Below are 15,326 nucleotides of genomic sequence, written 5' to 3'. Positions count from 1 at the left end.
TTCAGAGCCAAAAATGTGACGGTAGGCCACCTGTCTCGAGTGTTGGAAGAGAATGAGGATTTCTGGTCCACGCTGTCTCTTGGCCCCAGCAGAGGGCACTGTGGGGCAGTGTCAGCAGGATAGAAAGGCGCTGATCCCGTTGGTGCGTTCATCGAAATTCACAATCCCAGGGCCACCCAGATTGGCAGAGCAGAGCATCCACATCACAGTTTTTCGTGATGTACTTCAAGACTATCCGGCTTATCCTAAGAGAGATTTGTTTATTAATTCCCAAAGCCAGAACTGGGAACTCCCAACCATGAGATCATTCATTCCTAACACACATGCCTCTTGCCCAGGTCCTGTTTGGCAGGGTTAGGCTGTATGCTTAGAGGCAGTGTCATGACACGTCATTTTTGCCACCTCTTGCATCTGTTGACTTTTTGGGGTGAGCGTGTTTTTCCAGTTAACGTTGATCCTCCCTAGTCTTTAAACCGTAGCCCCAAGTGTATTTTGGGTGCTGACAGCAATCCCCTTGGGGGAGGATTTTTTTTCCCTGTTCTGCTGCAGACTAGGGAGTCTTCTCGCTGTGGTGCTGGAGCTGCCGTGCCTCACCCAGAGCACAGCGGAGCCTGGCGGCCAGCAGCACAGCGTAGATGGAAGCCTGCGCTAGTGATAGTGAGGACGGGAAGCAGCAGGGGCTCTCAGACGGGGCTGGCGGGGTGTAAATTGGTACAGCCACTTGGAAAACGATTTGGCAGTTCAGTAAAATTGAAGATTAACATGCCTGGTGACTCAGCAATTTCTCTCCTAGGTATAAACCCAGACGAAAATGTGTCCATGTGCACTAGGAGATGCTTCCGTGAATGTTCCTAACAGCACTGCTCACAGTTGTCAAACGCTGGAAGCAGTTTCCGTGCTCGTCAGCAGTAGGATGGATTAAATCCATTGGGGTAAAAACGTCAGCCTCTTACTGCAACATGGTCGTATCTCACATCCATAGCATTGAGAGAAAGAAGCCAGATAGAAAAGAATACAAACGACATGAAGCTCAGAAGCAGGCAGAAATAAATTCTGGTGTGAAAAGTCAGGATGGGGTTGCCATTAGGGAGGTGGGAAGGGGCACGAAAGAGTTTCCGGAGTCTAGTAATGTGTTTCTTGGTCTGGGTGGTGATACCTAGGTATTCACTCTGTGATCATTCCTTGAGCTGTACTTATATGTGTTGTAGACTTTTCTGTATACGGATTATATTTCACAGTTAAAAAAATATTTCAAAGAGAAAAATCATGAGCTTTGGAGACGTCAGACCTGGGTTGGAATCCTGGTTCAGCCACTTAGCTGTGGTGACCTTGGCTAAGGCACCTAACCTCGTAGAGCTTCAGTTTCCTTATCTGTAAAATGGAGATAGTAAAACCTCCCCTGAACAGACCTGTACCTAGATAGCTGCTATCATTCCTGGAATACAGTGCAGTGAACTATGCCTTCATAAATGTGACTCGTTATTAAGATGTATCTGTTAGAAATTGCTTTGTCTGCAAAGTAACAGAAAACATGACTAACAATAGCTAAAACAAATACGGGGTTATTTTAATTATCTAACAGAAGAAGTCTGGGGATAGGCAGTGGCAGGACATGACTTCTGTGTAATTTTTGTTGTTGTTGTCTCTTTACTTACGATCACAAGATGGCTTCCACAGCTCCAAACATCTTATCCTTATACCAGTGTCCTTAGAAAAAATGGGCAGGTGGAAAGGGGCTTTCCTTTACCAGGGAAGAAAATCTACCCTAGACGTCCTCCCCAAGCTGAATTCCATCCCATCTCATTGCCTGGAACTAGTCATGTAGCCAACTATAGGAAAAACTTGGAAAGCAACATCTGCGTAAGAGGAATGAGATGGCCATGATTGGCTTGACTCAGGTTTTCAACCCTGGCTTCACATCAGAATCACCTGAGTAGTATTAAAAGAGACAGAGAGGGGCTTCCCTGGTGGCGCAGTGTTTGGGAGTCCGCCTGCCGATGCAGGAGACACGGGTTCGTGCTCCGGTCCGGGAAGATCCCACATGCCGCTGAGCGGCTGGGCTCGTGAGCCATGGCCACTGAGGCTGCACGTCTGGAGCCTGTGCTCTGCAACGGGAGAGGCCACAACAGTGAGAGGCCTGCATACCACAAAAAAAAAAAGAAAAAGAGAGAGAGAGAGTGAGTGAGTGTGTGTGTATAAGTATACAAATATACAAATATGTAAGTGTGTGTATACATACATACGTGCGTGTATACATACATGTCTGGGCCCCACCACAGACCAGCCGAATCAGAACCACTGGTGGTGATTTTTTCAGGAAACCAGGTTGAAAACCAGTGTCACAATTCAAGATCCAAGATGGTACCGGTGTCCAGGGCAGGCAGGTGTTTTACATAAGAGCTTATGGTAATAAGTGTACACATAATATTATTCCTGATAATGACAGTAAGAGTGTTTGTTTGAGTGTCTACATTGTGGAGCTTGTTTTATCCATTATACCTCTTATTACCTGACATAATCCATCTCCTCGCCCGCACGTCAGCTCCAGGAAGACAGGGGTCTTTCTTCTTTCATCATTCGTTGAACAAATGAAGGACGTTCCATCCACCATCTCATTTAGTTCTCCCAACAGTCCTTGGAAGCTGAGGCTCACAGATGGTCAGTCACTTGGTCAAGAACACACAGCCAGGACACAGCAAGTTCAAGTTGGTCCAGACCTAGTGCTTTCTGGCAGAGCCCAGGCTACTAACCATCCCACATGTCGCTTTGAGAACAGGACACCCTCATGTGCTCTCATCCCTTCCCGAGTCCTGAGAGCCTCCTAACCTTCCCTCCTCTTCCTCGAGCAGCTCACCACCCTGCGTGGCTCCATCCTGGAGGACGCCACACCCACAGCTATGAAGCATGGGACAGGGCGGGGCCTGCCCCTGAAGGACGCCCTGGAGTATGTCATCCCTGAGCTCAACATCCACTGCCTGCGGCTGGCTCTCAACACTCCCAAGGTGACGGAGCAGCTGCTGAAGCTCGACGAGCAAGGGGTGAGCCGGGGCCCAGGGAGGGGGGTGGGGGGACACTGGGGCAGCAGCCTGCAGCCCCACTCCCGGTACCTCCTTCTGTCTTGGTCACTTGTTTTTTTCTCCAAAGAACAGAAACCCACTCAGGTTAGTTCCAGTAAAAGGAGTGGTCTCCTATCAAATTCTAGGGGTGCCAAGAGCCGGAACGTGACTGGGCCTTAGGAGGGAAATAGTCTAGGAACAAAACAGCCACCAGGTTCCCGTGTGTGTGTGCGTGCTCCCTCTCCCTCACTGCACACTGCCTCCCTCTGCTTCTCTGGCCCTCCCACAGCTCACAGAATTACTGTTAGGATTATAGGCACATGCAGGCCCCAGTTAGCTGACTCTCAGCCCCAGTAGAGCCTCTGACTGGCCCACCCTTAGGTCACATGACTGTCGATGGTCCAGTCACCAGTGAACAGAGGAATCAGGGATACATAAAAAAAACATGGAGGACTTTCCTGGTGGCACAATGATAAGAATCTGCCTGCCAACGCAGGGGACACGGGTTCGAGCTCTGGTCCGGGAGGATCCCACATGCCGCGGAGCAACTAAGCCCATGCGCCACAACTACTGAGCCTGCACTGTAGAGCCCTTGAGCCACAACTACTGAGCCTGCGAGCCACAACTACTGAAGCCCATGCTCCTAGAGCCTGTGCTGTGCAAAGAGAGAAGCCACCACAGTGAGAAGCCCACGCACCGCCACAAAGAGTAGCCCCCACTCGCCGCAACTAGAGAAAGCCCGCGCACAGCAACGAAGACCCAACGCACCAAAAATAAATAAATAAAATTAATTAATTAAAAAAAGAAAAAACACGGTTATCAAGGGCTCACCCCCTAAAAAACAATGTCGACTAGACTGAGTCCTCCAGAATTTTCTTTTGCAGAACCTTAGCCAGGTCCGGTCCACCTACTGTGGGAAGCCAGCCAAGGTCTTTCCCTTGAGAGAATGGCGTCGCCAGCCGCCCTCGGCCCTCATGTAGAAAGCATGAGAATGGCAGCACCAGCACCTTATTGTGCCTCCCTGGAATGGCAGGGTGGGAGAGGGACAACTGGGACGTGCCCCCATGCCTTTTTTCTTCTCTGGCTGTAGCACTGAATTCCTGTGTGACCCCGGCAGCTCCCTGGGCTCCGCGCCCGAGAGAGCCTGCTTTGTTCCATGCCCCCCCTCCATTCTGCCTGGCCTGCCTCCCTGATGCCGCTCTCGCCTCCGCAGCTCTGCCGGAAACACAAAGTGGGCATCCTCTACTGCAAGGCTGGCCAGAGCTCGGAGGAGGAGATGTACAACAACGAGGAGGCCGGGCCGGCCTTTGAGGAGTTCCTCTCCCTCATCGGAGAGAAGGTCTGCCTGAAGGGCTTCACCAAGTACGCCGCCCAGCTGGACGTCAAGAGTAAGTGGCAGTGGCGGGTGGCCTTGCTGGGGGGAGCAGGGTGAGTCCCAACCGCACCCTCATCCCGTGAGCTAAGGCCCAAAGGCCTGGTGATACCCAGGTGAGGACTCCGGGCAGCGGGAGCTCGAGGACTCCATTGGTGGGAGTGCGGGCAGTGCAGCCACTCTGGACAGCAGTACCTCCTGTTCTGGTAGAGTCTGAAGACTCACTTGCTTTGTGTATCAGCCCTTGTGCTCCTAGACACGTCCTCTGAGATCCTGTGCACATGTGCGCTGGGAGACGTCCTAAGGGGTCATAGCCACAGACACCTGCATGGTGCCCAGTGTGCACGAGGACCCTGGGGAAGACAGTGCTCCTGGCCAGTGTCCCCAACTAACAGGCAGGGCTGCCCTGGCCTCACAGCCACCTGGAGGTCACCTGGCTCTGGCACTGGCCAACCAAGGCTTCAGTGACCTCACCTGTCACAGCTTCTCCCCTAGGATGGAAGCCCACAAGAACAGGGATTCCTCGGTCTGTTTTACTGCTGTTTCCCCTGCACCTACAGTTAAATAAAGCTGGTGGATCTCAGTGCTCAAAAAGGCCAAGGAGTAGGCTTCCAGGGGTGAGTGTGACACCCTGGAGTTACTTGCAGTGTGGTTTGTGGGTTCACTCACACATCCAGCAAAAACAACCTCCTGGCTGTCCTCCCTGGGCAGGAAGGAGCAGTTCAAGAGGATACGATCAAATATGGGGAACCCAGCCTCATGTGGGGGCTGGGCCTCAAGAACATGGCATGTGACCCGAGAGGGATGAGTTGGAATAAAATAGGCAAAGAGGGAGCAGGAAGTGCGTTCCAGGGAGAAAGAACAGCACGTGCAAAAACCCTGGACCCTGAGGTCTAAAGGCTGTTGTTCAGGGAATTAATGTGAAGGAGGAAGTGAGGGAGGCAGGCGGGGGCCTTACCGTGCAGGACCTTTAGGGCTAAAGATTAGGGATTTTGGTCTGTTTCCTATGAGAATTTTGAAACTCATAAGAGGCAGCATTGAATACTGTTAAGGAAACACTCTGGAGTCAGATAGCCTGAGTTCCAGTCCAGACGACACCACTGACTGAAGTGTGCGTGACCTTGGGCAAGTCACTCCCTCCCTGTGCCTCAGTTTCCCCCATAGAGCCCCTAATCAGGTGTTTCTCCCTGGTCATAACTCCCTCCCATTAGAGATGAACAGTATTCTGACTCGTACGATTATCGTTTCCTTCTTTTCGTCATAGTTTTACCATCTTCATACGCATCTCTAAATAATATAATTTGTTTTGCCTGTTTGACAACATAATGTGAATGGAATCATACGGTTTGTGCTCCTTTGTGTCTGGCCATTGTATTCGTGGGATTTGCCCATGTGATGGCTGTGACTCATTTCTCTTCACGGCCGTGTACTTTTCCACATTATGAACTGTTTATCTATTCCTTGGACTAACATTTGGAGGATACTTGTACCCGTATGCCGGGGCATCTGTGTACAATTTCTCTAGGCTGTGATCCTAGGAGATGAAGTGCTGGGTCATCAATTAAGCCTATCTGCAGGTTCAGTCGATCTTACTAAAGAGTTTTCCGAAGTGGTTGTACCACCTGACCAGCCACACAGAAGGTTCCAGTTGCCCCACATCCCCACCAACCCTTGGCACTGTCAGACTCTTAAATGTTTACCAGTCTGGTGGGTGCTTAACGTATGGCTTCCTTTTTATCTAAATTTACTGGATTTTAAAGGGTGGAGTTAAGTGAAAACATCGAGTTGAAAACTAACACAGGGCTTCCCTGGTGGTGCAGTGGTTGAGAGTCCGCCTGCCGATGCAGGGGACACGGGTTCGTGCCCCGGTCCAGGAAGATCCCACATGCTGCGGAGTGGCTGGGCCCGTGAGCCATGGCCGCTGAGCCTGCGTGTCTGGAGCCTCTGCTCTGCAACGGGAGAGGCCGCAACAGTGAGAGGCCCGCGTACCGCAAAAAAAAAAAAAAACTAACACAGATGGCATGTGGGATATGGCAGGAGCCCAGGGGTTTTGGAGGCGTGGTGCTAACTGGTGTTTCTGTTTCAGCTGACTCCACGGGAACCCACTCCCTCTACACGACTTACCAGGACTATGAGATCATGTTCCATGTCTCCACCCTGCTCCCTTATACCCCCAACAACAGGCAGCAGGTCAGTGGGGCCCAGGGTGGGGGCCCCAGGTGACTTCCAGTGGGTACACAGCTGAAGCCATGGCGCTCTCCCTCCCCACAGCTGTTAGCTGGCTGCCTGCCTGGCACTGGCTCCCCTGGCACCATCCTTTGCAGCACATGGAGGCCTTTGGCCCTGGAGACCCTCTGCATCACGGTCTCATCACCTGGGGGTTGGAGACTAGGTCAGGTGTCATTCACTGTCAGTTTTCTTCTGTTTCCTTGGCCATCCTTCTACCCCAACTCCCCTCAAGAGTCTCTTGAGCCATCAGGGATCCTATGGAAAAAAAAAAAGTGAATCAGTCAACATTATTTCGACTGCAAGTGATAGAAGCACAAATCAAACTGGCAAAAGCAAAAAATGGGATTTACTGGGTTAGGTAATTCTCAAGTACTGGGAGAGGGCTGGCTTTAGGTATGGCCGGATCCAGGAGCTCAAACAATGTTAGGAATTCTTTGCATTTCTCGCCTCTGGTTTTCTTCGTAGTGGCCTTATTCACAGACCTTCCCAAGTAGTGCAGAGTCGCCCCTCAGCAGCCCTCGCCTTACATCCCACCAGCTTTGCTACCACGGGAGAAAGAGAGCTGTGCCTTGCAGAAGTCCCAGAAACGTTTCAGGAATGAATCTCATTGGATCACTCACTTGCCAGGCCCAGGGCAGGGATGGAATGGGCTGACTGGCCAAGCCTGAAGGACATGCCCACCCCTAGAGAGGGCGAGTGAGGTCAGCTCAGCTTGAAACATTGACAGAGATCAGGGAGGTGCTTTCCCAAAGGGGATGGACACGACTGCCAGAAGGAAGAGGAGGAGGTGCTAGATGGGTGCAACAGCTGACGCCCACCACCAGGAGCCTCCTCACCTGGACACGCCATGCATGCTCAGTCTGGGAGCAGTTTCTAATGAACAGAAACCCCACAGACTTATGGTTTAGTGTATATATTTTTTTCCATTGGTACAGGTGATGTTGTAGATTTTACTGGCCGAAAATGGTCAAATATCGGTGATTTCAGAAGGGTCACCTAATAGCAGCTGTAAGAGCATTGCTGTCATTAAGCCTGGGTTGGAGTTCTTTCTCTGCCACTTCCTAGCTGTGTAATCTCACCTCCCTGAGCCTCAGATCCCTCCTCTGTAAAATGGGCGGAATGGTAGCACCCATGTCGCAGGGTCATTGGGAAAGGACCCTGTACTCATGCATGAAACTGGGGCTTGAGTCAGGGCCCGACATGGGAGGCGCACAGGAAGCAGACAGAAACCTACTCCTGGACGTCTGGGAGGCATGGTGGGCAAAGCTTGGGTTGTGGAGTCCAGCAGAAGCGGGTTCAAATCCTGGCTGTTTCCCTCCATGACTGTGTGACTTAGGGCAAGACGTTTAACCCCCGGGAACCTAACTTTTCTCATCGGTAAAAGGAGGTAGGATGAGTTAATGACTCACAGCCTTGTTGTAAAGATGAGACGAGGACTTCCCTGGTGGCACGGTTGTTAAGAATCCGCCTGCCAATGCAGGGGACACGGGTTCTATCCCTGGTCCGGGAGGATCCCACATGCCGTGGAGCAGCTAAGCCCGTGCACCGCAACAATTTAGCCTGCGCTCTAGAGCCGGCGAGCCACAACTACTGAGCCCGCACACCCTAGAGACCGCATGCAGCAAAGAAGACCCAGTGCAGCCCCCAAATAAATAAATAAATAAAAATTAAAAAAAAAAAGATGAAACGAGGTTGCAGCTTTCAGATGTGGATGTAAAATGCCTAGTACAGGGCCGGCCACAGTAAATGGGTACTTTATCTAGCAATTTAATTTCATCCAGTGTAAAACACACATAAAGAGCTAAGAGTTCCACAGTGTGAGTTGTGCCACTCTGTGTGACTGGATTTCACACCACGGGCCACCTCATGTAGAGCTACACGTGTCTCCCATCTGCGGACCTCACGTGGCCAATGGGGATTCCTAACAGTTACATGAAGACTAAACTTGTACAAATAAGAACAATGTAATTTCAGCAAACAAGTAAAATGTCGTGAGTACATCATCGCCTACAAAGATGACAGAGTTTTTCTCAGAGACCGTGACAGGCAGGGGAGAAAGGACAGGGTTCCTGTGGGCTGGTCTGAAGCTGCTGCCCCAGCCTTCTCAACTCAGGTGTCCGAGAAGGGGCGGCAGCAGGGATGGGCCCTGCCAGTGGTCTCGGGTCTGACTCTGCCATCGTCTGTGAGCATGGCCTTGAGCAAGTCGAAAGCCGCCAGCCCATGCTCTTCTCCAAGAGATGTTTCTTGAGCAGCTGCTGTGTGCCAGGCTCTGCTCTAGGCACTGAGGATACAGCAGGGGGCAGCAAACAAAGCAGACAAAACCCTTGTTCTCACGGAGCTGACATGGTAGTGGGAAAAGACAGACAAGAAACAAAAGGAAGAGGGGAAGCCGCTGTACGCTAAGTGTTAAGTAATAAAGGCAGAAAAGCAGAGGGGGTGACATCATGGGTAAGACAGTCAGCGAAGGCCTTGTGGGAGGGTGACATTTCAGCCAAGACCTGAAAGGAGGGAGGGCGGGAGTGAGCCATGTGGGGATCTGGGGGAAGAACGTTCCAGGCAGCGGGAAGAGTCAGGGCAGGGGCCTTGCGGAGGAAATGTCTCTGGAGTGTTTGAGGGGCAGCAGGAGGCCAGTGTGGCTGGAGCAGAGTGAGCGAGGGGGAGCACCGAAGGAGACGGCAGGGAGGTGACAGGGCAGATCGTAAGCCTTGAGCCGACCATGACGTTTTCCTCTCCCCGCCGTTTACCAGCTACTAAGGAAGAGGCACATAGGAAACGACATCGTGACGATCATCTTCCAGGAGCCCGGAGCGCTGCCTTTCACCCCCAAGAACATCCGCTCCCACTTTCAGCACGTCTTCATCATTGTCCGAGTCCACAAGCCCTGCACCGATAGCGTCTGCTACAGGTATGCGCCTGCACCCTACCCCTGCATGCACCGGAGACCACAAAAGCTGGTTTCCAGCATCCAGGCAGCGTGCGGCAGAGAGAGAGAGTGGGGACAGCTTGCGGCAGAGAGAGAGAGTGGGGGGACAGCTGGCCCAGGTGGGCTGCCTCCTGCGTTTCTTGTTTGTGCTTCAGTAGGGGAGCTCTGTTCACACCTTCCCACACCTTCTGAGAGAGTGATTCTTAACCAGAAAGGGGCATGTCACCCCAGTTTCGATAAGCAAACCATCAGGGATTTGTATTTGCCTGGAATCTTTTGCTTGCAAGTGACAGAAAACCCACCTCAAAAAGGCAGTTATGTACGTTGGTTCTCATAAATGACACGTTCGGGCCTAGCCGGATGTGCTCCACTTCCCTGTCTGTCACTTCGTTTGCTGGCAGCTCCAAGCTTAACATCTTCCCAGCTGCAAATCCAGCAAAAAGACAGCTTTCCTTTCCCAGGAAAAGAAGCCCCAGGATTGAGGCTCATTGACCTGCTTGGGGTCACGTGCCCATCCTAGAGTAAGACCACCAGCTGTGCCTGGGCACAGGGCGCATGGGCTGAGAGGCACAGGAAAATCGGAATATGGAAGGATGGAGACAGGGCAGGCAGGGGCCCCCCTCGGGAGGCAGAGCTGAGGCTTCTCTTAGTTCGCAGATCAAGAAGTGACACAAGCCTCAGACCCATTCAGCGTCCTTCCAAAGCACCAGTTCTCACCTGGGGGCGTGGCTGGCCCCCAAAGGGCAAGTGGAAAGCTCTCTGGCCTCTCACCTCTGACCCCCAACCACCCTGTTGCCTGTCACAGAGGCAACTACTATTAGCTATTTCTCACGTATCCTGATACCTTCGGGCCATACAGGCAAATGCTTACAAGTATTCCTTTTCCACCTTTTAACACACATGGTACCATATCCCACACACTGTTCTGCATCCTGTATTTCTTCACTCAACAGCCTTTGAGAACTTGGCACACCAGTCCTTAAAGTGCCTCTTCCTTCTTTATGACTGCATATTAGTCCATCACGTGGATGCCTGAGAACCTCCCCCCATCCCTTATCAGTGGACGTTTGGGTTGTTTCCTGTTGCCTGCTGTTACACTGCCTGCTGCAGTGCGTAACCTAGTTTTGTGGGGGGGTTTTGTTTTTTGTTTTTGTGTTTTGGCCATGCTGTGCTGCTTGTGGGATCTTAGTTCCCTGACCAGGGATTGAACCCGGGCCCTCAGCAGTGAAAGCACTGAGTCCTAACCACTGGACTGCCAGGGAAGTCTCCATAACCTAGTTTAGACTGTCATCGCACACGCGTCCAAGTACACAGCTGGGATAGATAAAGTCCCGAGCATGGAGTTACTGGGCCAAAGGGTATGTGCGTAGGTACACTGGGTGGTCTCAGTGGAATTGCCAGAATCTACCAGTTTCTTCTTGGCCAAATGTGTGAGAGAAGGGAGGTGGATTCCAATATGCAGGACGTGCTGTTTGACCACCAGGCTAGATGTGTTGCCCAGTGGCCACTGGGAGCCAGTACACCGCATGACAGGGCCTTCACATGGCCCAGGCCCAGGCCTGCAGCCCCCCTCCCTCACCCCCACCCATTTGTTCCCGGGACGGAGCAGCAGCTACGAGGCCCTGCACCTCCAGGCTCCATGTGGGCCTGAGGTTACTGAGATGCTGTCGATGTTCCTCAGCAGCTCAAAGGTAGCCCTGGTGAGCAAAGATGGAGTTGTTCTCGAGCTCACACACACACATACACACAGACACAGAAGGACACAGCTCTCCTGTAGCACATCAGAAGCAGGGGGCTGCTGGGTGGGCCTTTCTCCCCTCTCTCCTAACTGTGAGCTCCCCTCTTCCACCTGGTTTATCACAGGAGCCTGCGGCTGACCTCCTGCCTTTCCAGGCCGGCCTTCACGTGGTTTCCAGAACGATCTCTTTTTTTCTGATGCTCGAAGCTTTCTTGTTTTTTTTGCAGTTTAATTTGAAATATTTTTATTATGCAATGTTTTAAACGTTCTGAAAAGTACAGAGGATAATATAACAGACACCCATGTGCCTACCACCAAATCTAACAGATGTTAACATTTTGCCATATTTGCTTCAGCTCTCCCTTTATTTCTGAAGAAAGAAAATGTTAGCGATACAACCAAAGCTGCCCCTCCTGCAACCCCTTTCTTCCCCTCCTCTCCTTCCCCACACGCAGCTGCTCTCTGGACTGACCTTCCCCTGTCCCCACTCCCACCCCCCGGTGTCTCCAAACACGTTTCTGTCTCAGCATTCATCACCCTGTAGGAACAAACTGTTGATGTGACTCTCACCTCCCTCGAGGGTAACCCCACGTCATACTCACCTTCATACATCTATGCTGTCCCGGCGCTTGCCATGTAGAGGACCGCAAAGACGCCTTTGCCAACTAGACACATGCCTGGCCCAAACATTGTAGGCCCTGAGAAGATAGTTGTTGAATAAATAATTATGAGTGTTCTAGAAATACTGAGCTACAGCGACCAGGTGACCTGGTGGTCGCACCATCTCCTGGCTGCATAAGGAGGTGCCGCCCTTTCCCGCTCGCTTCAAGTGCGTACTTTCTGCATAGTGCACCGGCATCCCTGCAGCCTGTGGGCTGGGGAAACCCCATCCCTCCTGCTGGGGAAGTGAGGGACCAGCTGTTCTGATTGTCCAGAAACCTTCGGCAGCTTGCAGTTTCATAATTCTTAAAATCATGAATCAGGACTATGGGAAGAGCCCAAATCTGTCACTATAAGCGACCATGTCCTGAATGAAGAAGTTGCAGAGCCATTCACATCTGTAAAGTACAGTCTGAACAGGGCTTTAATTAGAGTAGAGAGACTGGCGAGGTTGTCTTATCCATCCCCCTGCCTGGAGGCAAGGCCACGCCCACAGGGTTTCCCACAGAGGAAAAGCTGCCTGGTTTGTGTGGCCTTTGAAGAACCTCTCCAAAATGCCTTTTTCTGTCAAACCTACCCATTGGTAGGAATCTGTTTCTTCTTGGTCTGTCTGCTCAAGTTTAAATCATTACTTTAATCGGTATTGAACACCTGTGCTGGCTCTGGGGCATCAGCTGAGCCCAGGTGGGTGGCACCCGCCCACACACATTCCCGGGATGTAGAGAAGGTTTCACTGCCCAGTGAACCGTGGAGGTGGAGAGCAAGGGGTCTGGCCTGACCCACCTGGGTCTGCAGTAGCTGCCTCCATGGTCTCCTGCACATTCTCTGGTCCCGCCCATCCCTTTCTTCATGGGGCAGCCACGGTGATCGTTACAGATGGTCAGCCTGGCACCTGCATTCATCAGGGACCCGCAAGAAGCAGGTGCCCCCCACTCTGGGTTTTAACTGAGGGATTAATGAACAGACTAATAGGTGTGGGTATGTTAAGGGAACCAATACAGGAGAATGAGACATCCAGGGACCAGCAACAGCAGGGAGCCATTACCCCACCCCCAGGGATGAGGTCAGAAGGGGATGGGAGAAGTTTCTGGAAACTAGGGAGAACTGTGGCTTTGGGAGAGGGGCTGCACAGCAGAAGCTGTGGCTGTTGAGTAAAGGGCCCAGGACTACAGCCACTGCCGCCGTCCGAGCCCAGCAGGGAGGCAGTGAAGAGAAATAAATACTCCACCTTCTCTCCTCTCCCCTTCCCGTAGCCTGGCCAGGGGAACCCAGTGAAGGTCGCACAGCCTGTAGAAACCCACCTTCCAGGGCAGAAAATGGTAGAGACTGCGTCTGAGGGCACAGGTGGTGAATAGCCAGCCCAGATGGTAAAATGGTTGCTTGTTTTGGGATGAAAAGCGCTAACTCGCCATCAAGGCCCTGCCTGGCCTGGTCCCTGGTGACCTCACCAGCCTTCCACCCTTCACTGCCTGGGCTCCGGGCACCCCGGCCTCACCTCGCCCTGCACGTGCTCTTTCCTGTCGGGCCTTGTTCCTCCCATGCCCACTGCCTGCACGGCCCTTCCCTTAGCTCTTCCTCTGTCTCCTACTCAGCTGCAGATCCCAGTGTAATGTGTCTTCCTCACAGCGGCCTTCCCAGAACACTAAATCCCCAGGGCCTAAGAGGGGGCGCATCCCAGAAGCGCTGGTCAAACAAATGCATGAATGTCACCCTGTCCTCTTGTCAAGTTGGGTGGGAGCTTGGGAGTCGAAACCTGAACAAGCCTTTCATTGTGATTGGGTTTCACAAAACAGGTTTTAATCAAGAATCTCATTATTTTAAAAATTGTCTTATGGTATGAAATCTCTAACACCGTACTCACAAGCTGACATTTTTATAGAAGCTGAATGCAGTACTCTCTAAGGAAAACCTCGTTTTCAGCACCTCATACTGTTTTTTAATCGTCATTATGTAAACAGCACAACTCATGGTGTCTCTGGAGCCCCTTTAAATGTCTTTCCTTGAGAGTTGTCTTCCCCTGCACCCTGGGTGTTCACTCTGGCAGGTGCTATAGCCTTTCTGCCTAATACTAGAAATCGTCTAACTTGTAGCCAGCCACTGGGTCTCGAATGTCACAAACGAGGTTCATCAAGTCTAAACTTGACTTCTCAGCAAATCTCCTGCCTCCCAGCTCAGGATTGCCTCTGCCTGGGAACCTCGGTGGATGGGGAGCCTGCTTCCCTGTCCTCTGTTTCTCCGCCTTGCACTTCCCCTTCCCCAGGCCTGCTCGCTGCCAGTTTCTGACCTGTCCAGGGTTGGAGCACAAGGAGAAAACGGGAGACAGGGAAATGTCACTGGGGCTCTGGTCACAGCGGGCTGCGTGCTCTCTGGGCTCTGCGGGGGCTCCCTGCCCACCTTCTAGATCTCCCAGGCAGGAGCAGACCCAAGTCTCCTCCCAAATATAAGGGTCACCTAGGGACAGCCCCTATTCATGGGGCCACTTTCTCCAAAGATTTTCCTCCCAAGGAGATCCTCCCTCTCTAATTTGCGTAGTGGGTGAGAAGGTTATTTGAGGGAACAGGTTTTAGATCATTTCCTTTTTACTTTCTCACTCAGTTGCTATCTGATTTCGATCATAATAGCATCTCAGTCAAAACTGAAGTAGGAAGAGCCCCATCCTAACTTCCCCATACAATGAATTTTCAGAACAACCTTTGTAGAGATGATTTATAAAGTGTGTTAGTCCGACACGAGTGTCTGAAAGAAGTAAATCACAGAACGTTCCACGTCATTCAGGTGTTCCTACAATGCTGCTGCTTAACCAACCACCCCAAAGCTCAGTGGCTCACAAACATTATCATTTCTTCTTGGCTCACACATCTGCAGGTCAGCTGAGGTCTGGCTGGCCCTGGCTGCAGGTTTGCTCCAGGTGTCCTCATCCTCCTGGACCAGTAGGCCCTGGGGCATGTTCACGTCATGGTGAGGGCAGGTGCATAGGAGGTAGGCCTGGCCCGCGCACACATTTGTGCCTTTGCTCGAAAGCCATTGGCCAAATCAAGTCACGTGACCAGGCTCAGGCTCAGTGGGGTGGGGATGTACCTGCCCACAAAGGTAGAGAGGAAGGGGTGAATTTTTGCCAAACTATAATTTACCGCAAGCCTGTATGTATGTAAAACAAGATTAACTGAAGTTGAACAATGCTAGGAAAATTATCCGTTGAATATCAGTGGATGTTCTAACATCTGCTGTATAGGAAGTAAAAATGCATGCATGTGCCCTAAGACTTTCTCCAGTTTCCAGTCTAGTCGGCTGGCAACTTACTAGTTAGACGTAGACTTCCGTTCTTAGAAAGGAAACTCCTCCTTCTGG

The 15,326-nt window shown here is 51.7% G+C and overlaps 1 protein-coding gene across 1 annotated transcript in view; it reads left to right on the top strand.

Moving 5' to 3' along the window:
* SIPA1L3 (signal induced proliferation associated 1 like 3) overlaps positions 1 to 15,326 on the top strand; it is a 97,577-nt gene that overhangs the window by 10,803 nt on the left and 71,448 nt on the right. The window contains exons 3-6 of the mRNA XM_082676625.1: positions 2,850 to 3,038; positions 4,270 to 4,444; positions 6,515 to 6,618; positions 9,405 to 9,562. Coding sequence (XP_082532751.1) covers positions 2,850 to 3,038; positions 4,270 to 4,444; positions 6,515 to 6,618; positions 9,405 to 9,562 — 626 coding nt within the window. The remainder of the gene's footprint in view (positions 1 to 2,849; positions 3,039 to 4,269; positions 4,445 to 6,514; positions 6,619 to 9,404; positions 9,563 to 15,326) is intronic.

The sequence above is a fragment of the Grampus griseus genome (genome assembly GCF_964374135.1).
Source record: "Grampus griseus genome assembly, chromosome: 19".
Taxonomy (NCBI): Eukaryota; Metazoa; Chordata; class Mammalia; order Artiodactyla; family Delphinidae; genus Grampus; species Grampus griseus.
Note: the sequence above shows the minus strand (reverse complement) of the source record. Positions and strands in the feature narration are given on the sequence as shown.